The following is a 25716-nucleotide window of genomic DNA, read 5'->3' as shown; positions in this document are numbered from 1 at the left end:
GGAAGCTAAGTAACCGTGCCATGTCACCTGAGCCAGTAGGTGGCAGCACTGGGCTGGGAGGCCGGGGGCAGCCTGGTGGTGCCAGGAGGCTCCTCAGCAGGCCCGGCCTTACCTTATCGAACAGGGCGATGTAGAGGGAGAACCCGAAGCGGTCCTTGAGTGAGATCTTGTCGGACAGCGCATTGCAGAGCTCCTTGGCCGTGGTGGCCGAGTCCGTCAGCAGGGTCTTGGTGGTCCCATCCATGAATGTCACAGGCAACATAATGGGCTTCTTGGACTTGGTGGCCTGAAAGTGGCCAAAGAAGGTTTGTGGGAGTCCTTTTCCTTCAGGCCCCCCCACCCCTCTGGGCTCCTGGCTCCCTGCTGCCTGTGAGGCTGGACTTGTCCCCGGAGTCTCCAAACCCCAGCGTCTCACCGGGGCATTGTGCCCGGTGCCAGGGAGCCCTGCTGTGCTGGCCAAGCTGGAGGCTAGGCACTGCCACACACCCAGGGCTTTTGCCCTCATGTTTCATAACCATCACAAGACTGTATGAAATGCCTTACGGCCACGTTGCAGTGAAGCCACTGTGCTCAGAGGGAAGCCTGGCCAGGTCACTTTGATCGTAAAGCCGCGGATGGGAGTCAGCCATCCACCGAGGGCTTCCCTGTCCCGACAGGCCTGGGACCCCAGAACTCAAGGGTGGGTGCGTGAAGAACCACAGAATCCCAAAGCAGGGAGTTTTAGGGGTCACAGGGCATGGGACACGCATGCACCCCCATGCACACAGACACGCCTGGTGGGGCCGGGGTGCACCTGCAGCTCCAGCCAGCTGGGCGGCTGCGTCCGTGTCCCATTGACGAAGGTCCTCCTGAGCCGCTCCTCACAGTAGGGGGCGTAGCCAGGTGGTCCCCCGTGGATGAAGTTCCGCAGGAACTGCAGGCAGAGGCCCACTGAGAAAACCCCCACTCAGGCCCCCCTGCCCTGGACCATCCGAGCAGCCTCGCTGGGTCCCCTGCCTGCAGTCCCTCCACCCCACTCAGGACCTGCTCTTCAGGAACGTCTGCCCGCAGCCCCCTCGGCCTTCTGTGGCTCCCGCCACCCTCAGAATCAGGCCGCATGTCTTGTGATGGCAGTAAGGCCACCACCAGCCCCGTCCAGTCTCAGCCTTGCCTCCTGCCTGTCTCACACACTCCACCCCTTTCTCCCCCAGCCGGACTGCTCCTCCTCCCCCAGGGCCACCTCCCTGACCAGGGGGAGTGCTCCCTCTTCACCGCACAGGCCAGCCAGGTTGGTCGCACTGTGGCCTATTCTGTCTCTGTGTCCCCAGTGCCCAGGGCCTGGCACCAAGGAGCAGGCAAGAGGGACTAAAGTGCCTGCTCGAAGACAATATGCAGAGGGTCCAAGAGATGCTGTGTCACACTTGGCCTGCTCATAACTAAATGGGGCCGAGGGGAGAACAGCGTGAGGTTCTGGATGCTGGGGAGGAAGGGACGGGAGGACGGGCCTGGCGGGACTCTGAGGCCTGACTGAGGCGCCTCGGATGGGGCCTCCTTGCCAAGCCCCTCTGACCTCCTTCCCCTTGCTCACTCCCACCCCCGCTTCGCACCCAAAGAGGCCAGACGCCTGCCTTACCTTCACGAACTTCTCAGAAGGGGCGAAGCAGCCCACGCAGAGAGACATGAGGATCCAGCCCCTGGCGTAGCTGCTCTTGGAGGGGTTGTGGGTGAGCTGCTTGCTGATCTGGCAGTAGATCTCATCCCTGGGCAGGTGGGGAGGCGAGGAAGGAAGACCACCTCAGAGGAAAAGCCCCCCAAGCCCCGCTGCCTTCCTCTCCTACTTGCCCAGGATCATCCAAGAGGAGGCAGATGGGGCCTGGTGAGGAAGGCAGGGCCAGCGCTCTGCGTGGGACGAGGGTCTGCTTTGGAGACGGGCTCATCAGGCACGAAGTCCTCCCTGACTCCAATCCAAACCACGGAGGGGACCCAGTGATCCAGAGGGCGGTTCATACCCTGCTCTGGGCACAGTGGCCAGCCACTGGTGACCACTTTAGTGAGGCTCTGCCCCAGCCTCGTCCCTCACCAGCCAGTGGGCCAGGCAGGGGAGTTCACCTTTCTGAGCCCGGCCCATGGTCTCTACAGCGGGTGCACTTTCTACTAATGGCACCTGGCAGAGTGGAAACACCCAAAACATCAGGGCGGAGGGGTGTTCTCTGGGGCGTGGGGGGGGGGGATGAGCAGGGACTCTGACCTTCTCTTCATACATTTCTGTAATGTTTAAATATTTATGTAATCATTTATTGTTTTGTAACCATATTAAAGCAATGAAGGCAGTTTTTTTGCTTTCATTTTAAAGGGAAAGGACAGTGCCTTCCTTACAGGATTGCTGCGCAGAAAAACGAGCCAAGGCTTATGAAGTAAGTGCCTGCACAGTAAACCCTCAATACGGGTGAGCTGCAGTGTGGACACTGCCGGCCTGTTCAGTGCCGAGACTGGCGATGATGTAACCAGCAGGGGGCACTCACGGCTCTTTGCCCAACCAGAAGGGCAGGCCTGGGTAGGAAGGACCACGACCTAACACTGGGGAGACTCGGTGTCTCCCCAGATCTGAGAGTTCACAAACCAGAGCAACTTCATCATAAATCCTGGGGGTTGCTAACTTTTTATCATGACAAATAAGGACATTTAAAACACATACTACACAAACCTGCCTACTATTACATCACAATTATTTCATAAAACAAAGGCAAGTTTAATATTCAAAAAGTAAGGCAGGTGGAGTCTCAGGATGAGAACAGTCTTTAAATAAAGCAGATTTACCTTTCAGAGCACCCTTTTTTTCCCATCTGGTCACAGACCAGTGAAAACTTTATCACCTGCAGCTGGGAGCCCCCAGCCCCCGTCACCTGACGGACCTATGGGCCCACCTAGGCCGAGACAGGGAGGGACTGGCTTTGGTCCTTTCGGGCGTTGACACCCCAGCCTTCCCATCCTGGGTCCGGGGCTCCTGGTGCTGCGGTCTCTAGAAGTGACCGCTTCAGTCTACTGTTGAGACAACTGGGTCACAAATTCTTGCCCCTTCTTCCTGGGGGTGGGTGGCCCTGGGTGCTGTGACTATTCTTGGAAGTAGTGACAGCCTCAAGGGGCAATACCAGGAGGCTACCGACCCTGGGGGAGGTCTCTCCCTTCTCTGGACCTGTTTCCCCAACAGTAAAATGGGGCTCAAGCCCCCCACTCCATCCTGCTGCGCTCCCAGCCAGGGCACAGAAGTTCACGGATCACTCTCCTAACCACCTGCCCTGTGCACAGAACTCTCAGGAAAGTCCCGCTCCCCCTCCACTGACCCAGCTGAGCCGACTCCTTCATTGCTCTTGGTGACACCCGATCATCCATTGCCTCCCCAGCACCCCAGGGACCTGAGAGGCGCCTCTCCTGGCCTGAGTGGGGCAAGAGGCCCTGCCAGGCCTGCTGACCACAGTGACCCTGCTCACAGGCCCGGGTCGAGGGCACTGAAAGCGAGCTGGGGTTCAGGGGTGGGGTTAAAGCCGAAAATGCATGTCAGGTGACAACAGCTCCCACTTAGTGATTGCCCCCTGCGTTACATACTTTCCAGAGGTTTATCTGCCCACGTGCTGTGGGTCTTGTACTATTATTATTCCCCATTTATAGATGGAGAAACTGAGGCTTATAGAGAGGAACCAACTCTACCAAGGTCACAAGGCTTGTTACAAGCAGAGCTAAACACATGCCAGTGCAATTTAATCTATCGCTAAGGTGACGAAGCCACGACTCAGCCACCAGAAACCTTTCGGGACCGCACTCCAGGAAGTGCAGGGCGCCTCCCCAGCCAGACGCCACCCTCCAGGCCCCGGCCCCCTGGGCGCTGACCGGAGCGCTGGACGCAGGATGCCGTTGCCAATGATGAAGTGCAGCTTCTCCAGGTTGGAGGTGGGCCGGTCCTCCAGCATGCTGTTGCCTTGCACTGTGGGCTCCCCATCGTGCAGCCTCTTGGTCACCTGGGCCACAGGGAGGGGACAGGGCTTGACCCAGGCAGGGGGAAGTGAGGGGCCCTGCCTTGCCTGAGCCTGCCCTCTCCCCGCCCCCAAGGCAGAACCTGGGAGGGGGCAGAAGAGCTGGCCCCACGGTCACACCTCCTACCCCCAGTCCAGTCAAACCCCGCTCTGTGCAGAAGACATTGGGTCAGTGACTGGTGCATGAGGCCAGAAGCCCTGGGCTGGTGATCCCCACCTCTGCAGCAGCCTCCTTGACACCCCTCCCGACCCCCTACTGCAGGGAAGCCGTTTCAGCCAGGACAGGGACCTGCTCTTCTCTCTGCTGGCAGAACGCCTACCTCTCCAGGGAATCCCACGTGCAACTCTGACCCCTGAAGCACTCCTCAGGCACCAACGCCCAGTCACCATCACCTGTCCCCAGTGCCCTGCCCCCATGTGAACAGCCCTGGCCTGGGGTCTTCTCTCTGGTCTCACACAGCCCACACCTCCAGCCCTGCACCCGGCCCGGAGCCCAGGAGTGAGAGTGAGAGCGTGAGCAGTGAGCACGTGCCTCTCCACACAGCGGGGCTGTGGGAGGCCCTCATATCTACTGAGCACCTGCTGCTGTCACTGCATCGTCCCCCTAGAGACCCGCAGGTGGGTGTTTTCTCCCCTGCACGGCTCAGATACCCAGGGACAAAGGTGGGAATCAAATTGGGGCCCGATTTGACTGCACAATTGGGTCTGAGCCTCAGACGGGGAACAGAACAAGGACGGAGGCAAAGCAGGCTGCGGAAGCCCCGGGAAGGAGCCACAGCTGCAGAGGGGTCCCATGAGGCTCCCTGGAGGAGGTCGCCCCCAGGCAGAGAAGAGGAAGGAGGAATTTGGGGCAGAGGGACTGGTGTGCACAGAGGTCAGGCACAGGGAGCCAGGCCCTGGTGCTGCGGAGGCTTCGGTCTGTGTCCCTCTGCGATCCCAGCCTGAGCGACCCTGGAGCTCAGGGCCAGGCCGGGGCTCGGAAAAGGCAAGGTGACTACACCAGTGGGTCCCAACAAACCACCAGTGTGGATGCCCCATGGACACTCCCCCCACAGAGAGGTCCTGAGATCAACCTCCACAGCAGGAAATGTCCTCCCTCCCACCATCTGCCACGAGCTTCCTGCCGTCTTCCTGTCTCCTCGGTTACCTGCTAGGCCGTCTGTCACCAGCCGTCCCAGAACCCTGAGGACAGGCAGTGTGGGCCCTGCTCCCGCCCCTGTGGGTCCCAAGGCCAGCCTCGTCCCAGCCTGGGCCACCCGAGGCAGCTTGAGGTCTGCTCTAACCTCCTCTGTCAGTTTTGACTTCTTCTTCAGGGTCAAGTGCACCAGCTTGTGCCTCACGCTGCACTTCTTCTGCCCATCAGGGAGCTGGGCCTGCGGGACAGTGGGGGTCCGGGTCAAGCAAACGGGCCAAAGTAATGACAAGCCCGTCGGCAAAGGGTCGATGGCTGGAGTGTCTCACCTCTGCACCATGTTCACGGGGCAGACCCCACGTCACACCCCACCCCCGACACTGCCCCCACCACCACCAGCCAAGCGACAGACGGGAAAACTGAGACTCAGAAAAGTGGTGTAACCTGCTCAGGACTCCCAGTGAGCAAGCTCTGACGGCAGAGCTGTCTGCTCTGCCCCACGGCCTCACTCACGCATGGTCAACACCTGACAGCCCACAAAACGCCCAGTTATCTGTTCCCACAAGTAGACAGAGGAGAGCTGGGGGTCAGGGAGGGGAGGTGGAGGCAAATTTGAGACCGCCCCCCTGCCGAGGACCCGGAGGCTGGGGACACCGGGCAGCACTGCCCACTGGGAGGGGCATCGGCGTGGCCGCCTGGGCCTCACCTCGCTGTCGCCTTGCAGCACCTGCAGCTCCCTCCTGTACGTCTTCTTGCCCAGGGTCTCATAAATCTTGGTCATCACGGGGATCTTCTCGCTGCCGTCACTCATGGCCGTGTGGTACTTCGGCTCGGGGAGGTCCCCCATGAACCGGAGGATGGTGATCCACACGGCCAGGGCCGCCTGGGGGCAGAGCCGCGTGAGTCAGAGAGCCCCGGAGCAGAAAGGCCATCAGAGTGACCTGGCGGTTTGGGGAGAGGGCTGGAGACGCCCACAGGAGGGCCACTGTGCTGGGTGTTCCTTGGGATCTTGCCTGCGTGGCCTGGCCCCGGACGGGAGGCCCGGTGAAGTCCGCCCTGGTCCCAGCCCTCCGGAGGCCCGCCCCTCGGCACCCACGCTGCTGGCACTGCCCCAGCCTCACCAGCTGGTCACCCTCATCGTCATGGTACAACAGTGGCTGCTTGAGTGGCCGCCGGGTATAGGTATGCGTGGTCGTGCCCTGGAAGTAGGTGGCAGAGAACTTGGCGAATTTGTACTCAGAGAGGTCCTCCTCGTCCTCGTCGGGCAGGGGCAGGGCGGCGTCCAGGTCCTCCTCCACCATCTCCTTCCGCCCACGCTCCAGGTCCTGGGGAGGCGAGCGGGGTTCCCTGCTGTGGGGCGGACTCGGGGCGGGGCTGCATCCCCGAGCTGCACCTGCGGGGCCAGCGCCTCGTCAGGGAGGGTGTGCTGGGCCGCCCTGTTCACTGCTCAGACACAGCCTGGTCAGGCCTCAGTACATGAATGAGTAGAAGTTTGTGAGCGGTCCCTGGTAGGGACCTGACATGGCAGGTTGGTGGCTGCACAGGGCCTGGGACCCATGGTCCCCGACCCAGGTCATCGTTGCTGCCCTCTGCTCAGAGGGAACCCGGCGGTCTCAATGAGAGAGGGCACAGCCATCACACTGAGAGGCCTGCCCCCAGCCCCTGTTTCCAGGCTGGTACCTCAAAGCCACGGGGTGCCTGGCCCTCCTGGCCCGGCAGGCCACCCGAGGTTCCCAGGAAGCCAAACATCTTGTCCACCATGTCCGAGTGATTGATGGGCTCGTGGCGCGCCCGCTCCATCTGCTCCAGGAGCTCCTTCTTCCGCCGAGCTTCCTCCTTTTCCTTCAGCTCCCGCTCAGCGTCCTCGCGAGCCAGCTGGGCCAGACGCTCCTGGGAAGGCAGGGGGTGGGTGATGCTGAGGAGACCGCCTCAGAGAACAAGCCCTCCCTGGGGAGCCCGAGAGCCCCTGCAGCAGCCAGGCCACAGTCCCAACCTTCCCCTGGGCCTCGTGGCCACTGGGAAGGACCGAGGCTTGGGCTTCCCCACCCTGGGCCTCAAAGCCTAGTGCAGACAGACAACCACCCAGACAGTAATGCCGCCTGCCCTCTGGGGCTCAGCTGGAACACCACCTCCAGGAAGTCTGCACATGCCTCCCCAGCTGGAGGGAACCCCACCAACCCAAAAATCCCACAGAAGCTGGGTCAAGGCTTTAGACCAGCGCTGTCCACCAGAAACACAATGCAAGCTAAACAGTAAAAGGAAATAAGTGAGATCGATTTTAATAATGTTATATTTAACCCAATATCTCCAACCTACAACCTCAACATGTAATTAATATTCTAAAAACAGGACTGAGAGAGTTTATATCCCTTTTCCTCTCACTGTCTTAAAACTCCCGTGTGTCTTACACACTCAGAGCACTCTGCGTTCCACGTGGTCAGTCGCCACACAGAGCAGGCGCTCCACACCCAGGCTCTGACCCGCTCGGGCTTTTGTCTGGGTGTGTCTCCCAGCTAGAAAAGGCCCTCCTCAGGGCGTGGGCCCTCGCACTGAGGATCACAGCCCCTGAGCTTTGTCCTGGCCCAGGACCAAGCACCCAGGGTACAAACAAAGGAGGAAGTGGCAGGGATGGAGGATGGACAGCCAGTGTGGAGTGAAGGCTGTCGAACCAGCGAATGGACATCTGAGGGCTGGGACATTTCTCTGCGCACCTGGTGCTTGCGTTCGGCCTCCTCCTTGGCCATCTTGGCACTCATCTCCTTCCGGAGCTTCTCCTCCTCTGCCAGCCGCATTTTCTCAGCCTCCAGGCGCCGCCGGTACTGAGGGGAGGGAAAGCAGGGTGGGCACCAAATGACACTGTCACAGGGCTTCCTGCCAGCTCTACCCCAGCCCCCGACTGAGCTACAGGACTGGGAGCAAATGTACCAAATAATTCGAAAGACAGGGAAACTGAGGCATCTGAGAATATCTCCAGGGTACAGAGCAGGCTGGGGGCAACACTGATCCCCAAACCAAAACAGGTTCACCTCAGTCTCCCAAAGATTCGGGAGACTGACTGGGATCCCCAGTCCTGCCCTTGGTTAGGGGAGTGAAAATGTGGGGTCTGGTCCCAGTTTTGTCATCTCTCAGAGGAGACACAGTTCGAAGTCTCAGCCAACAAATGGGGGTGGTTAGTCTCCCTGATGGGGAACAGCGCCCCTCGGAGGCCACACCCTGAGGCCACGCCCCGGAGGCCACGCCCCTCCGGGCTGGGAGCCGCAGATGCTGTGGACCCCCGCTCCTCACCTCAGCCCTGAGGCGCCGGTGCAGCCTGCGGGCGATCATGCCGCGGACGTAGGCCTGCACGGTGAGCACAGCCCAGAGGCGGTGGCGGAAGGCCTTGCGCACCAGGTAGGCCCGGCAGCGGGCCTGGAACTCGATGATGCGCCGGCGGGCCAGGCGGTACTGCTGGTGCAGCTTCCGGGAGCGATGCAGGGCCTGCAGCCGCAAGAAGCCCAGCCGCATCTGCAAGGACAGTGCCCGCTCAGAGCCCCAACTGCCCACAGACGCAGTCGCTGCACTGCCTCCCGGCCCCGCCTTCCCGCTGACAGGCCCCAAGGAACAGCTCTGTCCTCCCTGGGTGAGCTGTCCCCTCTCAGGTGAGTTTCCCAGGGAGCGGCCTTGGCTTCCCCACCCTGGGGCCGGAGCTGCTCTCCTTCCTGTCCACCTCCCCAGCCCCAAGCCCAGCTGTTCCACAGAGGTCGGTGGGACGCGGCTGCTTCCAGCCCCCTCTGAGCTCTCTAAGGACCTAGTGCTCACAGTCATCAAGACATCCTAGAAGAAGAGCCTAAACATTGGGGACCAGGTGGGAAAAGCCACCGAACCAGACCTGGGACTGGAGAAATGGGAGGCGCAGGCTGGGGCAGTGGCAGGAGGCCACCCGTCTCTAGGCACAGGTACATCCTGCTGCTATGGTAACAGCAGGGGGCGTGCTCCTGGGGCCAGGAGCAGCCCTTTCGGGGAGACTCACCAGCCCGTAGTTCCTCCTGCAGTTGTGGCCACGCCAGTGCCTCTGGATCAGGGTAGCTGCGTTCTTCAGCTTCAGGAAATTGGACCTGAAACAGCCATGGCATGGAGATCCTCCAAGCACAGACATGGCGCCCAGGGGCTGCCAGGGTGCAGGTGGGGTTTGGAATCAGGAGAGCAGGGCTAGTCCCAGCTCTGTGTCTCCCACATACATGACACGGGACAGCAGCGTATCACCTCTCTGCCTCAACTTCCTCATCTGCAAAGTGGGAAGAATAATACCTGCCCTGACTGTTCACAGACTTGTCATATGAACCCAATATAGAGACTTTCCAATGGTGTTTATTATATGAATGACAAGTAAATAATATGAAAGATGATTAAGGAGTAAAAAATTTTAACACTCTGCACATCACTCACTACTGTCAAACTTCCCCATTCTAGAGATGAGAAAACTGAGACTTGATGAGGGTGGAACTAGAGCCCACACAGGCAGACTGAGTGAGGCAGTGCTGTTCCCCGGCACACACTAGGTGGCTTCCACAGGATGACAGTCACCTATAACCTGATGGAGGACAAGGACACCACACATCAGACATCCTACTGAGCGTAGAGATAAATACGGGAGGAATGTGAATGAGCCAGCCAGCCGATGCCTAGACACACGGGTGAACAAGTGAGCAACTGTGGGAGGGAATGGCTAGGTGGATGGACAGATGCACAGATGAACAGACAGGTAGGTGGATGAAGGGATGGACAGATAGACAGATAGATGGAGAGAGGGAGGGAGGACCAGATGAACTGCAAAATGGGCAAGTTGTGGCATTTTTGTGGGCCTGGGTCGCACCCCAGTCCTGCTGGTTGGTGAGTTGTCGCAGCTACACAGGCCTTTACGTGGAACGGTGCCACATCCACAGTTGGATCCCTTCCTTGACAAAGTCAGGAAGGGAGGTCCAAGACTTCAAAGAAGCATTTTCCAACCTGGTGGACGTGGCATGGAGGGCATGTTTACCCCCAAGTCAATTTTAGACATATCTAATACGCAGAATAAGAATAGGCCCCCTGTGACAGCCTAACCAAGGCAGACAGCCAAGTTCCTGTTCAGACCAAGAAGCATAGCAACAGTAACTGCAAAAGCCAACGAATCCGAAATCGCTTGCCAGCTGAAATCGCTTGCCAGCTGAAATCGCTTGCCAGCTGAAATCGCTTGCCAGCTAGAATAGTATAAAAGCTTCAGCCTTACTTTCAATAAAGGTCTTCAGAGCATCACCTGCCTTGAGCTGCGTAACTGCCTGATTTCCACGCCGACTCCTACCTTCACCTCGAGGAGACCCTTAGACCTGCTGCAGCTGGACCACCGCAGAATGGGGAGCGCCGCGTGACTTATACAGCCTCAGACTTCCTCTGAGGAATGTCATCAGCATGTGAGACCCCAGTGTCCCAAGGTGTGCACCCCATGAATCCACATGCATGTGCCAGTGAAAATTATGTGTCTGTGTGTTCACCCGTGTGCTATGCGTGCGTATGCTTGTTTCTGTGGGTGTGCATGCTTATTCCTAGTGTTCAACTCAGGGGAACACAGGTGATCTAAGCCCCCACACATACCTGTGTGTGCACTGAGGTGGGGAGGAGCTGGTCCCGGCACGTACCTGTCTTTGAATCCCCGGATGACCTTCTGGAGGAGGATGACTCTGTCGGTAATGGCCTTGTCCCGCTCCACTTCCAGCAGCATGTCATGGTGGTCCTGGAGGGCAGAGCTCCTGAGCAGCGGCCTCCAGAAATCCAAGCAAAGGCCCTCTCTACCTTCCCTGGGATTCTAGGCCTGGGGCTGGGTTGGGCCCCACAGGCCCCCAGCCCTGCTCTGGCTCCATGGGGCAGCCTCTCACAGCCACCGGCCCAGAGGGGGGTGACTGTGGGACAGATGGAGCAGGGCGAGCCTAATCTGCCGGGATGGAGTCAGAGGGTGCAGTGGGCGTAATTACTGGCTCCGCCCCCACGGCCTCCTCTGCCTGAACCCACGCCTTTCCAGGTTTCTCTGTCCTGTCAGCCCCTCCTGACCTGGGGAGGCCACCGTCATACCCCCTAGGATCTTGGCAGCAGCTTTCTAACCAGTCTCTTGGTCTCTGTCGCTCCCCCATGGCCTTCCTTAAGGAGGGACTCTCCTAAAACAAATACGACGGTGACCTTACAGTGACACCCCGCGGTTCTCGGGTCAAGCCCAGTCTCCTCTGCTGGCACTCAGCCCCTCCATGATCGAGACCCTACCAACTTCTCCAGGCTTCTCTCCTCCTCACCTCCGAACCCCCAACCCTCACTCAGGTTGGACAAAACCTCATCATTCACTCAATACCTAGGAACTGAGTGTCGAGTTGTCAGCACTGTGCCAGGCACCGGAGTGGGAGTGGGGCCCAGGGAACCGGCGCACAGGGGCCCTGCCCTGGGGAGGCTGTCTCTGTGGCAGACCACAGCTCTCACAGACGGACGGGGCTCAGCCCCAAGGAGCTGCTCAGCCACGCCCGTCTGTCTGAACAAGTGAGAGAGTGAGTGGATGAGAAGAGGCCAGTGAGGCTCTGGAAACCACTGCCTATTTCTGAGGAGCCTAGAGTGGTGACAATGGGGACAATGATGTCCTCAGAGCTGTCTGGCCCTCATGCTGTACGCCTTCCCTCTCTTACCTACATGCACTGGCCATCAGCCAGCTGGGAGCCCAGGCCTATCCTTAGGCAACTCACTTCTCTCTGAGCCCCTGAAATGGGCTTAATAATCACTGGCTGCTGTGATGACTAAATAAGATCATGGCTGAAAAGCCCCACGGGGTCTGGGCACCTGTGAAATGCAGAGGCAGGGAACAGGGCACACGTTTTTCCAATGAGGAAATGCAGGCTCAGGGAGACGAAGAGCCAGCTGCGGCCCCTCGGCCAGGAAGGAATTGCACGGGAGCCGAGCGCTCCCTCCAGCTCAGGGCTGGCTCCTCCCTTCCCTCCACACAGAGTCCTACACTGCCCTGCATGGTGCCAGAGGAAGGGCCCTGCCCTGTCACCCAGAACAGCCACAAATCCAGCACAGCGGAAATGGAAATGGGGAAGCGGCCACGCTGGGAGCTCACGCTGTCCCCACTACAGCTGCAGAGCCGCTGCCGACTCCCAGCAAGCTCCCCTCCAAGGCCAGGATTCCCCACAACCCAGCTTCCTGCTCCCAGCCCTGCCCCCTCCCCAGCTGCCCGGCTCTGATATCCTGCCCAGGCTGCAGTGGGAGCCCAAGAGCGCCAGGTCTGTGCTCAGGAGCGGTAGGGACAGGCCCCAGACACTAGAGAGTGAGGGGGTGGCAGGGCCCACCAGAGCCTGGGGTGAACCACAGAAGAGAAGACCTAAAGCTACACTCGAGAGTCACACCCCCTACGCCCCGGGCACAGCCTATTTTACCGGAAAAGGAGGCTCAGAAAGGGCCGGACACCCGCCCGGAGTCCCAGGGCAGACGGCCCCAGGGTCAGGATGGACTCCAGGTCTCCCCGGCAAGCCCACTCTGGTCTTCTGCTCTCTCACCTGGGGTCAGCGCTCTGGCCCCAACCCCAGGCCCCAGACGGGCTCAGTGCTAGTTGCCCCTCTTGTACGGAGGAGGCCGTGTTCCCCACCCCCTCGTCCTTTGCTGACTGCAGGACAGGAGGATCCAAAGGCCCAGCCCGGCCTCGTCTGATGCTGCAGCTTCTCTAAAGTGGCCCGTGACGCAAGTTCCCCGCCCCCAAGGCAGAGTCAGAGCCTGTCTCACCTTCAGAAAGATCTTGGTTTTGCCGATCTGCCAGTCGTCGTGGGTGCCCAGCACAGCCTCGGCCATGCGCTGGCACGTCCCCCGAAGGTCGTCCTGGGGGTGGGGGGGGCACCAGAAAGTGGGTGGTTGGAAAGGCCACCCTGGTGCACCTCCCAGGGTTAGGAGGCAGGGTTCCTGCTCCTGCTCCGCCCCTGCCTGGCTGTGTAAGTCCCGGAAGGTCCTGCCTCCGCTGACCCTCACTCTTCCCAGCTCAGCAGGATGGCCGCCAGACCTCTCCCACATCTAACACCCTGGGCCCACTTGGTAGCCCTGGTCTCTCCTGTCACACCACGTGTGTGATGTCCACGTGTGGCCACCGAAGCTGTCAATGTAGGCCACTGCCTGGCCCCCAGTTTTCCCAGCTGTACCTGAGGTGGCCGAGCTGATGCCATGCCCTGCACACTGTCTCAGTGAGAAAACAGGGCCCGCCGCAGCTCTGTACCTGCTTGTAGGCCGGCTTCACGCCAGGCAGCAGCACGCGGTACCGCTCCACGAACTCCACGAAGCTGTAGCGGATGGGGTAGCCAGCTCGGCGGATTCGAATGGTCTCCATCATCCCGGAGTACCGCAGCTGGCGCACGCACAGGTGCCGGTCGAACAGCTGTCCAGAGCCAAGGGTGTCAGTGCTGGCGGCTCCTGCAGGGAGGCCAGCCCTGCTCTGCATTTCCTCAGCCCCAGACGGAAGCCCGGGGCGGCCAAGGCCACACAGCAGGTGAGGAGCAAAGGTGGGAATGAACCTGGAACTGCAGTTCAAACCCACGTAGAGGCAAGCAATGAGACCCTCATGTGGGGTGAGCTGGTGCTTTGCGGGCACAGAGGAGAGACGGCTTAATTCCCCTTGGGACATCAAGAGGGGGCATTTTGGAGGATGCAGTCTTTGCTCTGACCCTGACAGGAGGGGGCACTGGAGAGGCAGGGTGAGCAGGCACAAAGGTGTAGAAGCCTGAAGGTGGAGGGGACTTTCCAGGGACCGAGGAGGCTAGTCCCCATCAGTATTACGGCTGGGCAGGTGCCGGGTGCCTTGCACAACTCTAGGGGGTGCCCTTCGTGCTACAGACATTGTGGATTGGTAATTATTTAGACAGCTTTCTGGCTGCTGAAAGGATAGTGCTTAAGAAAGAGATATATTTGTCTAAGTGGCACAGAGTTCTTTTTGTGATGGAAGCAGGGCAGGGCTGGCCAGGGGGTTCCTGGAGGGGCCAAAAAGGCGCTCAGGGGCCTGGCTATGGAGGCAGCAGGGAGAGACCAGTTCGATTTGCATTTGGGACTCTAGTCTCTTACTGCAGTGGAAGGGCCCTCCCACACACAGGAAGGAGGGAGGCAGGAGAGGAATGAGGGTGTCCTCCTGTCAGGCCTCAGACCCAGGGGTCCAGGCCCAGAGAAGGTTCAGGGAGCATCTGAGAGCAGGGAAGACGGTATCCAACCGCCTGGGCAGGGTCCTGGCCTCATTCGCCTGGCCCTCCTGCTTTAGATGGGGAGCTCACTGGAGCCCCCTTTGAACCTCACACCCCTGCAGACCTGGTCCTGAGCCCCAGGGTCAGCCGACCCAGGGGAATGTTTCCAGGCGGGGGCGGGGCCCGCAGGCAGAGGGCTGGCTTCCGGCACCTGTTTCCTCTCCCTCTGGGCACTTTCCCTGACCCAGGCCTGGCCTCCTGCCTTCCTTCCCAGGCCAGACCCCTGGCAGGGAGGAGTCCCACCCCACCCCGGGCCTCTGGGAAGATCCATGTGGTAAACAACACACCCCAGGGCCCTGGAAGGACAGAGTGCTCAGTGGGGATTTGGGGTCTGCAGCCTCGAAGTCCCTCGACCTCCCTGTGCCTCCAGTTCCACAGCTTTGGTACGTGGGCCGTCACCCAGCCCCCATCCTGCCCCCCCCATGGCCAGGCCCCTCCACCAACCTCCAGCCCCTCAGGCCAGATCCAGGCTGGCCCCCCAGCCAGGGCCGCTCACCATGGGCTTCTTGAACTCGTTGGGCTTGATACAGCGCACGAAGAAGGGCTGGCAGGCACCCAGGGTGCGCATCAGCAGCTCCAGCGACCGCTTGAACTGGCTGCTGAGTGTGGGCGAGCGCTTCCTGGTCTCGGCGCCCTGGGGGGATGGACAACAGCGGTGGGAGGGGCTGACCTGTGCCCCTCCGGCACTCCAGGAAGGGAATGGAGGGTGGGAGGTCAGTGGGGTCAGTGCCTGAGGGAGAACAGCACAGGGAAGCAGGCTGCCCCGGCACTTGGGGTTTTCCTGTGACCTGCCTGGTCTGGGCTGGGGCTTGGACCCCAGATGCACCCCCTCCAGGGAACCTCGCAGGGCCTGGGCCAGGAGGGGGCCTCGGGGGCACCTGGGAGCCTGGGGTTCCCACCCTGGTGTGCTGGATGATTCTAGGAAAGGGGCAGCCCTCTCTGAGTCTCCAATCTCCCTTTCCAGGAATAAACAAGCGGCCAGACTTGGTCATCTCAGGGCACTGGGGTCCTCCCTCAAGACAGGTTAGACAGACTTAAATTGAAACCCTGGACCCACCACCTCTTGTGTGACCTTGGACAGGTGACTCAGCAGCACAGAGCCTCCCTTTCCCGAGTGGAAATGGTGCCATCATGAAGAGTGTGTGACAGCAACCTGGGACCCTGGGAGGGGGCAGGGGAACTGCCTGTGCCCTCCTGTCCCCGTGGGATCAGCGGCTCAGCAGCGGACTGGGCAGAACTGGCCTGGATCAGCCTCCTTAGAAGCTGGCCTCTCGCTGCGTGGCCCCGGGCACCAGTCTCTGAGTTCCGCCAGCTGCCCTCTCTGGGAGAGCCCGTGGAGGCACCTCCCTGCCCTGGTGGAGACCCCTCTCAGAATGCTGTGAAATGGGGGGAGCCGGGGGCGGATCTGAGCAGCAAACAAACACAAAGTGGACCACCTCAGACCAACACCCAGGAACTGGACATAGAAACCAGATTCCGTTCCAAGGCGTTTTGATGTTACTATATTCCTGGCAGTTTCTCTTGGGTGAGGATTTCTTAGGAATGAATTTGATTATCATGGTAAGATTTGATGCCTTAAACGAGACACAATTTGACCGATCTCCGGTAGCACCGAAAGCCAGGGCTGCAGACGCAGCCGTGGGGCAGGTGGAGGTGCTGAGGCAGAGAGGACACGCCCCAGAGTGAAACGAACTGCAAGGAGCAACAGCGAGCACTTGCCACTCAGACATGTGCCATGTTCTCCGTTCTAGTTTTATTTGCTTTGGTTTTTTTGTTTTATTTAGTTTTACTTATCCTAAGGTTTTGCTAAGGGAAGCTGGGAGTCTCGCCCCGGCCGGGAGACACACTCACACAGTGCACACAGAGATGCTGCACACACTCACCATGTGCACGGCACATGACCCAGCACACGGGCACGCACACACAGTACACACAGCATATGTCCTGTGTACACACAGAGCACACCCGCAAGGACACAGCACACACATACCATGTGCACGGCACATGACCCAGCACACAGGGCACACACATACATTACACACAACACACATCCTGTGTACACACAGAGCATGCCTGCAAGGATACAGCACATACATACATAGCACACACAAACACAACACATACACACAGCACATGTGGGTACAAAAAGCATACACACAGCATATATACACAACACACCCCTTGTCTGGTTTTGATCCTCACGCTGGAGCTATGGCTGGCCTATTTCCTCTGCTGAGCTGTGAGCCCCCTGAGGACGGGTGGGTCCATCTGGTTGCCTGCCGTGCCCAGAGCCTGGTACCCTAACTGTCAGCGCGGGGCTGAGCCGGCTCCAAGGGTCCACGGGCTCCCAGACTTCGTCCACCTTCCTCTTGCTTGGTCCAGAAATTCAGGAACCACCCCCAGCTCCTCTCCTCTCCTATCCAACAGCTCAGCCTCTTGTTGGTCCCTCCAAAATGGACCCAGCGCTGACTCCTTACCACCTCCTCACTGCCAGCCTGATCCAAGCCACCAGCACGGCTCTCTCAGATTATAGCGGTAACTCCAAACTGGGCTCCTGCCTCTGCTCCCCACAGTCCACAGTGCCCTCCACTCTGCTGTCGACGCAGCAGCCCAAGGGAGGCTGTTAAAACACAGCCTCGTGTTGGCCCCACTCCAAACTTCCCAGTGGCTCCCCAGCATAAACTCTGAGGTCCTCATAAGGACAGGCAACGTCCCACACGTCTGGCCCCAGGGGCTGCTGGTCTCCCCACCACCCTGCTCTGCCCCTCGTACAGGCACCAGACACACTTAGGGCTTGAGAAGCCCCTTAGGGCTTTGTTTGCACTTGCTGTTCCCTCTCCCTGCCACGCTGTTCCCTCTCCCTGCCACGCTGTTCCTCCATATGCACGTGGCTGGCTTCCTCGGCAACATCCCCGAAAGGCCTTTCCTGGCGCCCCCTCTTCAAAATTGCAAAGCGCCACCACCGGCTTTCCCTGCTCCTTAATTTTTCTCCACATCATGTATCACCACCTGACCTACTATGTACTGTACATATCTTTTTGCTTCTTAACTATTTCCCCTTCTGCTAGGGTGTAAGCTTCATGCAGACAGAAATGTGTTTCTGTTTTGCTCACTACTGTGTCCTCCAGATGCAGGACACTGTCTGGCATATAATGGACACTCAATGGACATTTGTGACTGAATCAGGGAGGGAGTGCATGGGGTTCTGGGGCTGCAGGGGCTGTTCTCACTTCCCTGGCCACCTGGGTTCCTGATTTGGCTTTACGTCACGGCAGGGAAAAGTAGTCCTTTCTGATGGTCCTTGTCATCTGGGATAATCTGAAGCTATTTGGGGAAGGGACGGAGACAAATGCAAAAGTGAAAAGTCCAAAAGTCCACGTTAAATGACTCACAGAAGGGATCTGGGGAGCAGGCACCTGAGCATGTGTGTGCGGGTAGGAGAAGCCACCTTCACAAAGAGTGGACAGAGCGTCCTGTGGACTCAGGGCCCCAGGGACACGTGACTGGGGTTAGACATTAATCTGGGTGCTCAATGCCCTGGAAGAGCTGCCATCCTTATGGATCATCTGACCTCTCCAGCCGCAGTGGTTGGGGTGGGGCCACCCGGGCCACCCTGGGGAGGCCGAGACCAGAAGCAAGGATGGGAGTCAGGGTGGGGGCCTGCATGGGACTCGAGTTCAGGCCACTGGTCGAGGCGTCTGGGCCCCCGCCCTGAGGAAGGCACTGCAGCTAGCACTCGGTGCCAAATGAGCCATGACGCCACACTTCCCCACACTGATTCCTGTCCCTTTCACAGTGCTATCACGTTGCTCTCTCCTAGAGGCGACGCTTACAGAGACAGCATCGTGCAAGGAAAAGGAGCGGGGAGTTGAAAGTCTCACTTTAGCCCTGGCTTGGATGTGACCTTGGACAAGCCCCTGCACCTCCCCGAGACAGACCTGGATCCAGTCTCTGTACGTCACGAGCTGTGTGAGCTTGAGCAAGCAGCCAGGCCTCTCTGGGCCCAGCTTCTTCAGCTGTAACGGGGGCAGTGGTAATCACACAGTGGCCATGGGCAGTGAATGAGGTGAGAAATATAAGTGCAGAGCTCACAGCCTGGCCCAGGAAAGTAGATGTCATTGGTTTCAAATTTGTCACTGCTGTGTCTAATTCTGTGCTCCCAAAACTCCCTCAGGACTGGGCCCTTTCTAGAGTCCTAGTGGCTTTATGCCTGGCCTGCTCCACGGTTCCTCAGCAAGTGGGCCCTAGTCCCTCGGTCCCGGAGAAGGAGCCCGAGAATGGGAACTTCGTGGAGAGGTTCCCAGATGCTTAGGATGAGGCTTGGGATGAGGGGAGAGGGGGTGGGAGGAGAAGACATGGTTCAGTGGCATTCTGGGATGATCTGAGACCAGAAGCAGTGGGTGGACCCGGCAGGAGGCGGGCCGAGGCTAGCGGACAGAGGATAGGATGGAGGAGAGCTCAGAGGCACACCTGTGACAGGCGGGTCAGGGCGGGGCTGCGGTGCCAGTGCTGCAGGTGCCTGGGGCCCCCTGCTGGTGGGGCCCTGCATTCACCCTGTCAACTGACTGAGCCACAGTGCAGGCCTGGGGGTGGGGTACCAGGGCCCATCCATGGGCAGAGGAGCGCCTGCCGCCCAGGTGTGCTCCCTGCTCCGGCCATGCAGGCACCCTGCCCTGCCACTGTGGCTTTCCTGAATCGTTTTGGAACTCCAGGGGGATGCCAGACATGTGGAAAACAAGAGGAGCTCAGCAGGAAGACCAGACGTGGGAGGGTGTCGGTATTCAGCAGAAAGGAAATTAAGGGTTGAGAAAAGGGAAGCAAAGGAGACGACAGAGCTGTGCCACTGCCAAGGGGTCCCCAGCACCTTTGGGACCCGAAGCATGTTGGGGCCGTGATTTGAAGGTGCTGGTCAGGAGACACGGGGATGCTGTTCCAGGGCCTAAGGCAGTCCAGGGCTGACAACTTCTAGTGCCAGCTCCCCGGAATGCTAACTTGGGGTGAACTACCCCTCATCTGTAAGCTGTCTATCTGCAAAATGCAGAAAATACCACCTGCCCTGCTCTACAAGGTGGTCAGAGGATCTGACCATGGTGCAGACACAGACACTGGAGCACGGCCTGGGGGACGGAGGTGGCCTTGATGCCCTGGAGACAAGGGTGTGGTCCCCCCTCTGCCCTGGGACGTGGGGTGTCTGGGCAAGCCTTGCCTCTTTCTCTAGGACTCAGTTTCCTTCTTTAAGAAACTGAGAGGCCTGCATACACACAAGTCAAAAAACAAAAAACCAAAACCACGCCACAAACCACACCACAAAAAAAAAATGCACACTCAAAAAGAAAAAAGAAAGAAAAAGCCAGCCCTTTCCCCAAACCTCAGTGCCATGGGAGCCAAGGGCACAGCCTAGTCCCGGGGGCTGTGGAGGCCGCTGGGTCTTTACCTTGGCAGAAGCGGCTGACTGGCGGAGGGTGCCCAACGCATAACCACAGAGAAACTATCACAGGAACCACAGTGCAGGGCGAGATGGGGGAGGCACGAGGAGAACAGGGTGGGTCAGCAAGCGGAGGCCAAACCCACGGGGGAGAGAAGAGGACCCTCGGGGCAGAGGTCTGGGCCCCTCGAGGCTGGGGGCGGCAGAGGCACCTGGGTACGCACCGAGGGGGCAGCAGCTCTGCCCTCCCTGGGAGCCCCCCCTCCGCCCCTGTGCGCCCTCCAAGGAGCCACGGGCAGGAGGAAACATGAGGTAAAAAGGCAGGTGACCCTGCAGGAAAACGCCCACCAGCACCACTCTAGGGACAAGGGAAGCAGAGAAGGCGAGAAACCCCACACCCCTGTCTGGGGCCCAGGGCTGGCGCAGATACGGCCTTCGTGCCGTCTCTCCCAACACCCACGGCCACCGTGTCCTCCAGGCTGGGCGTGCGCCTGCGGCCGGCCCTCCCTATTAGCAGCAGAAGGTCTGGGTGGGGAAAGGGGACTCCCGAGGTAAACTGAGTCCTAACCTCTCTCTCACATGACCCTTCTCTGGGCCTTGCGCCCTACCTGCACACCCCCAGGCGGTACGAGGGGACCAGAGGGAGCATCTTAGAAGCTTCCCCACTTCCTCCTAGAACCACAGCAAACCACCGTCCAGGCCCTGAGGCCAGAGGAACTCAGCTGAGGCAACAGGACAAGGGGCACCTAGACACCAGCCCAGCTTCTGGGGCCCCTTCCCACCCAGGGGGAGCCCTGTCCTGACATTACCATAGCGACATCAGCCTGGAAGATCTGCTTGATGAACTTGTTCCTGGAGGAGTGGACCAGCTGGATGATGTCCCCGTGCAGGGTGTCCCGGTTCTTCTCCAGGAAGCCTGGGCAGTGGCAAAGAGCGGTCACACCTCCCAGCCCGGCAGCCTCCACCTGACCCGCCTCAACCCCGTCCCAAATCTTCCCTAAGGGCCAGGAGGAGCCTCAGATTCACCTAGTTCACCCACATCCGTGGTACAGTGGGGGACACTGAGGCCTGGAGAGGACAGCAGCTGGCCCGGGCCACAGAGAAGTGAGGGCACAGCCGGAACTGGGACTCCTTCTCCCCAGCCACACAGTCCCCCTTCCATCCTGGTCAGAGAGACGGCAGGAGGGCTGTGCCCGGAGCGAGCAGGGCACCTTCCTGACTGAACCACCGAGATGCCTGAGATGCTGGCCTTAGTCTTTTAAACCAAGGAGTCAAAGGCCCTTATTAAACAAGTGTATTATCTGGGAGAGAATACTTGTTGATCTGGTACGAGCTAAGAGTAAAAACATTAACTAAAAATAGCTTGCCTTCTGTTTCACAACATGCCTTCACAGCTCCGGCACTCACAATGCCCCCAGCCCGCCCGACTGGAGATGCGGGACGAGCAGGAACTATCTTCTCATCCCACAGGGGAGTAAACCGATGTTCAGAGAAGCTAAGCCAGGCGCCGAACGCCACACAGCAAGCCACAGGCAGAGTGAAGGCTGGAACCCAGGCCCCCTAGTGCCAGCCCAGGGGGGCTCCCTGCACCTCACAGACCCCAGAGAAGGCTGCCATTCCCGGGGACCAGGGAGCCGGTTAAGGGTGGGCCAGGGGTCGGGGCCGGAGGGCTGGGAGTGCCTGAGGAGGACTGACCCGCAGAGGAGCGGCGCCCTCTCTCCGCAGGGCTCAGGCTGCCCTGGCTGGTTGGGGTGCAGAGACCCAGCGATGGGCAGCCCACCCCGCGTCTGAGAGGGGCGAGCTGCAGGAGTGACTTGGTGGTGGAAGGGCCGGCTCTGGAGCTGGGATGGAATCGTAGGGCTCTAACTAAAGCCCCATGAAAGACTCACTATGGGACCCCAGGAAGGTCCCCTCTGGGCCTCAGCTTCCTCACCTATCAGATGGGATGACAGTGCTCACAAGCTGTGGCTTCTCTGCGGGTCACCCATCACCATCCATGCCGTAAATAAAATGCTGCATTAAAACAGGGCTGTGTGCACCGCTTAAAGCAACTGAAAACTGGCTAGTGATCTTAGGCAGGTCATTTCATTATCTGGGCCACAGTCTGCAAATCTGCAAAAGTGGAGGACCCTCATGTTCCCTCCGTATCTAACATCCTCTAATTCTGTAACTTCATGTCCAGCTAGATCAGTCTTCACTTCTGTATCCTCAGCGACAGGAAGCCTGGTGCATAATAGATGCTCAGTGAATGCCGGCTGAACCAAACTGAAAAACACAATCCTCTATTACTCCGAACAGAGGATCTATTGGTTTGCCCAACAGTCTCGAACTTAACGTTGGCCTTTTTCTTTCTAATAACTGGCTGGGATCCCACATCCAGTATTTGAAGGAGGACTGAGCAGCCTTCAATTTCCACCCCTGCAGCCTGGCTCACTGGTACACTCTGCTGCCTCCGGACTAACACAACGAGGAAATGCCAAACCAACGGCATGCTTGTTTTGAATTTCGCTGGCCTGGGCTGTGGGTGGGACCCTTTGGGGCTGAATGGCAGGAGCTTGGTGCAGACGCACCCCGCAGCTGAGGCCCACTGGGGGCTGGCCCTTTAGCCCAGGGTAGGGGGTGCAGTTGGCTGGGACAGAACGGGGTAAACTCGACTGTGCTCTGACCTTCTTCTTGACTTCCAGTTTGAAAGTGACCCCGATTTTGTGCCCCAGCAGGAAAGAAGCACATCCCCTTCAAAGCTCACCCCTGGTTTGGTTGCTGAGTCTTGGGGGGTAACGGGGCTGGCTCTGGGCCTGGCTGTGCATCCAATGGGCTATGTCACATAAGGACAGTTAGCGGCCCCTGATAGCCTCAGTGTCCCTTGTGTCCAAAAGAGCACCGGCCCACCCCAAGGAATTGAAAGCAGGACCCACACACAGGCCCGTACACCAGGTCCACAGCGGCAGTATTTGCAGTAGCCACACGGTAGAAGCGACTGAAACACTCACTGACAGAGGAATGGAAAAACTGAAAGGACACAGGCTGTCACAGGTGAGAGCCCTGAGGACATTATGCTAAGTGAAATAAGCCAACACAGAAGGAGAGATAACGTGTGAGTCCACTTACATGAGCTACTCAAAACAGTCAAGTGGGTAAAGACGGGAAATACAGTGCAGGGCGGCGGAGGCTGGAGGGACGGGAGTCACTGTCTAACGGGTGGGAGCTCCCACCCGGGGTGGCAACCAGGCTCCGGAAATGGACAGCGATGACGGCTGCACTCTGTTGTGAACACACTTGTCACCGAATTGTAGACTTAACCACCATTAAGGCAGTAAATTTTATGTTATACATATTTTACTACAATATTTTAAGTAAAAGAGGATTCCTGTGTGTCTTCTCTGTACTCAGGACCCTGGTGTCTCGGTCCTGGACTGGAGAAGGTGACGGAGGAAGGGCACCGGGGAGGGACGCGGGGCCAGCACGGCTGTACCTTGACTCTCATAGTAGACGACACCGGCGAAGTGGTTGATCCCGAACTGGGTCTCGTGGTTGTTCTTGGGAGGAATATAGTTCGTGTTGAGCTTGTGCTGGGAGTTCAACTTGTGCAGCATGGTGGTGTCCGTGCCCTGTGGGGACCGAGGGCAGCTGCTGAGCCCACCTCCCCTCCTCCCCACTCCCCTCAGTCCCCAGCACGCTCCACCTGCCCTTGTCTTGCACCCCCTCTTCTGTCTTTCCCAGGGGCTTCCCTCCCTTTGTTCACAGCCCACACAGGATCTCTCTGGGCCTCCACCCCCGATCTGTTCGGTGGATGAATCAGAACAACACAATGGCAATAGTACTTTCCAGTTTAGAAAATCTGTTCCTGGGGGTAAAATCTGGAGCCGTCCCTCCCCCACACCAAGACATAGTCCGTGTCTGGAGCGCCTGTTCTGCGCCAGCTGCATGCGCAGACCTTCACCATTTGGTACAGGACCTAGTGGACCACAGGTGATTTCCAAATGTCCCAGGAATGCACGTGAACTGGCCCCAGCCCCCCCTGAGAGGCAGGTGTCACCGGCCCCGTTTTGCAGATGAGGAAGCTGAGGCTCAGTGCAGGGGACCCCGCCCTGCCGCAGGCCCACCTTGGGGAACTTGCTCTCCTCGTCAATGAGGGAGATGATGTTCATGGGCTTGTTGGCAATCATGTCCAGGGCATCCTGGTTGTCGGTGAACTCAATGTGCAGCCAGTCGATGCTCTCCAGGTCGTACTCCTCCTGCTCCAGCTTGAACACGTGCCGAACGAAGAACTGCTGCAGGTGCTCGTTGGCGAAGTTGATGCAGAGCTGCTCGAAGCTGGGGGTGCAAAGGGGGAACGGGGGGTGGGGGGTGAACGGGCGCTGCCGAGGCCCTGCTCCACCGCTCAGGCCCACCTCTGCCTCCCTGTGCAGCGTGTCCTGGGGCACACTGTTCTGTCAAGGACTCCCCAACCTCCAGGGTGGGGCAGGATTACCAAGTCCAACCCCCTCCGTGTGCAGGAGAGGCCACCAAGGCCCAGGGGGAGATCACTCAGCAAGTCAGAGGAAAGTTAAAGCTAGGGCCCAGGGCTCAGGGCCCCAGTTTATGACCTTTTGCCTGCGTGGCCAGGCTCTGTGGGGACAGACAGCAGGGGACTCAGTCCCCCAGCAGAAGGGACAAACCAAGGCCCTGGCAGGGGGCTGGAGAGACCCCATAGTGTCAGCGGGACCTGGGAAGGGGGCTGATGAGATTTGGAAGCAGAGCCCTGACAGCTGGCATCTCTGAGCCACCAGCTCAGTGCCTGTCCAGGTGACACTCAATGTGGGGGTGTGGTGGGGCTGGGGGAGGACTCAGAGACCCCCACACATGACAGGAATTGAAGTGACTTGGCAGAGGTCACATAGCCAGGAAGTGGGGCAGGCATGGCTGCCTGCCACCTGGGCCCCACCCAAGCCTGCTCCATCTACCTGCCCCTCCCATGGTCCCCCCAAGAGTGTGGGACCCCAAGCATGGCTAAGACCCCCATCTCAACCCTTGAATTACCAGCCACTCCCCTTGGAAGTGGCTGCAGCTTAGGCACCGGGCAGGTTGGCCATGGGGCCTGGCGTGAGCCTCCCGCCCCAGCAGCCCCAGCCCCAGCCCCAGCCCTAGAACTCCCTTGCTGGGCTGGCCTCAGCTGACCCAGGGGACTGAAGGGGATGGAGGGAAAGGGAGAAGGCCTGCCAGGATGACTGGTGCCAACTGTCCAGCTGCCTGGCAGGGGGTGCATGGACCAACTGAATGTAGTTGAAAGGGAGAGATGTGACATTTCTCATGTCCGTGTTGTGGAAGACAGTTCCCACAGGGCAGAGCCCCTCACGGTACCTGTTCACAGCAAAGTTCTCAAACCCGAAGATGTCCAGGAGGCCAATGGACCGGCGAGAGCTCTTCACGTCCTGGGAGGGGGGCTTGTAAATGGCGGCATTGATCTTGTCTACAATCCACACGAAGAGCCGCCCGTAGATCCCCTGTGAGGGAGGGCGGCAGCCTCAGCCACTGGGCCCAGACACCCCCTGCAGGGGACAGGCCGAGCCCCTTCTGGGGAGCAGCATTGCTCTTCTCAACCCCACGCCTCTACTCCAGCTGCTCCCTCTGCCTGGAGCACCCTTCTCTGCTTTAACAATTCCTACTCATTTTTCAAAGCTCCCCCAAGACACCTTCCCCGACCTCACAGCCTGGGAAGGAACCCTCCTCTGGGCTCCCATTTCTCCACCCTCTCTGTCTCCCCACCAGCTCTGAGCATCTTGAGGGTCCCAGAGCCCAGCACAGGGCCCAGAGCATGGAGGGGCGAGATGCACAGCAAGTGTGTGACCGTCAGACAGGCAGGATCCGAGCCCTCCCCATCCAAATGAGCCCCTTTTCAGTGTTTTCTTT

At 59.2% G+C, this 25716-nt stretch overlaps 1 protein-coding gene across 4 annotated transcripts in view; it reads right to left on the bottom strand.

The window, feature by feature from the left end:
* Positions 1–25716, bottom strand: part of MYO7A (myosin VIIA) — a 79156-nt gene that overhangs the window by 21101 nt on the left and 32339 nt on the right. For all 4 annotated transcript variants that reach the window (XM_053670780.1, XM_037138101.2, XM_053670781.1 and 1 more), the window contains 19 exons: positions 25168–25310; positions 23931–24141; positions 23300–23435; positions 20637–20743; positions 14899–15036; positions 13391–13549; positions 12910–13002; positions 10794–10888; positions 9149–9233; positions 8425–8643; positions 7851–7958; positions 6820–7029; positions 6261–6464; positions 5846–6022; positions 5291–5380; positions 3865–3992; positions 1613–1739; positions 794–913; positions 113–286 (listed from right to left, as the gene is read on the bottom strand). In XM_053670780.1, coding sequence (XP_053526755.1) covers positions 113–286; positions 794–913; positions 1613–1739; positions 3865–3992; positions 5291–5380; positions 5846–6022; positions 6261–6464; positions 6820–7029; positions 7851–7958; positions 8425–8643; positions 9149–9233; positions 10794–10888; positions 12910–13002; positions 13391–13549; positions 14899–15036; positions 20637–20743; positions 23300–23435; positions 23931–24141; positions 25168–25310 — 2724 coding nt within the window. The remainder of the gene's footprint in view (positions 1–112; positions 287–793; positions 914–1612; positions 1740–3864; positions 3993–5290; positions 5381–5845; positions 6023–6260; positions 6465–6819; positions 7030–7850; positions 7959–8424; positions 8644–9148; positions 9234–10793; positions 10889–12909; positions 13003–13390; positions 13550–14898; positions 15037–20636; positions 20744–23299; positions 23436–23930; positions 24142–25167; positions 25311–25716) is intronic.

The sequence above is a fragment of the Artibeus jamaicensis genome, unplaced genomic scaffold (assembly GCF_021234435.1).
Source record: "Artibeus jamaicensis isolate MK-2021 breed Jamaican fruit bat unplaced genomic scaffold, CSHL_Jam_final contig_64, whole genome shotgun sequence".
Taxonomy (NCBI): Eukaryota; Metazoa; Chordata; class Mammalia; order Chiroptera; family Phyllostomidae; genus Artibeus; species Artibeus jamaicensis.
Note: the sequence above shows the minus strand (reverse complement) of the source record. Positions and strands in the feature narration are given on the sequence as shown.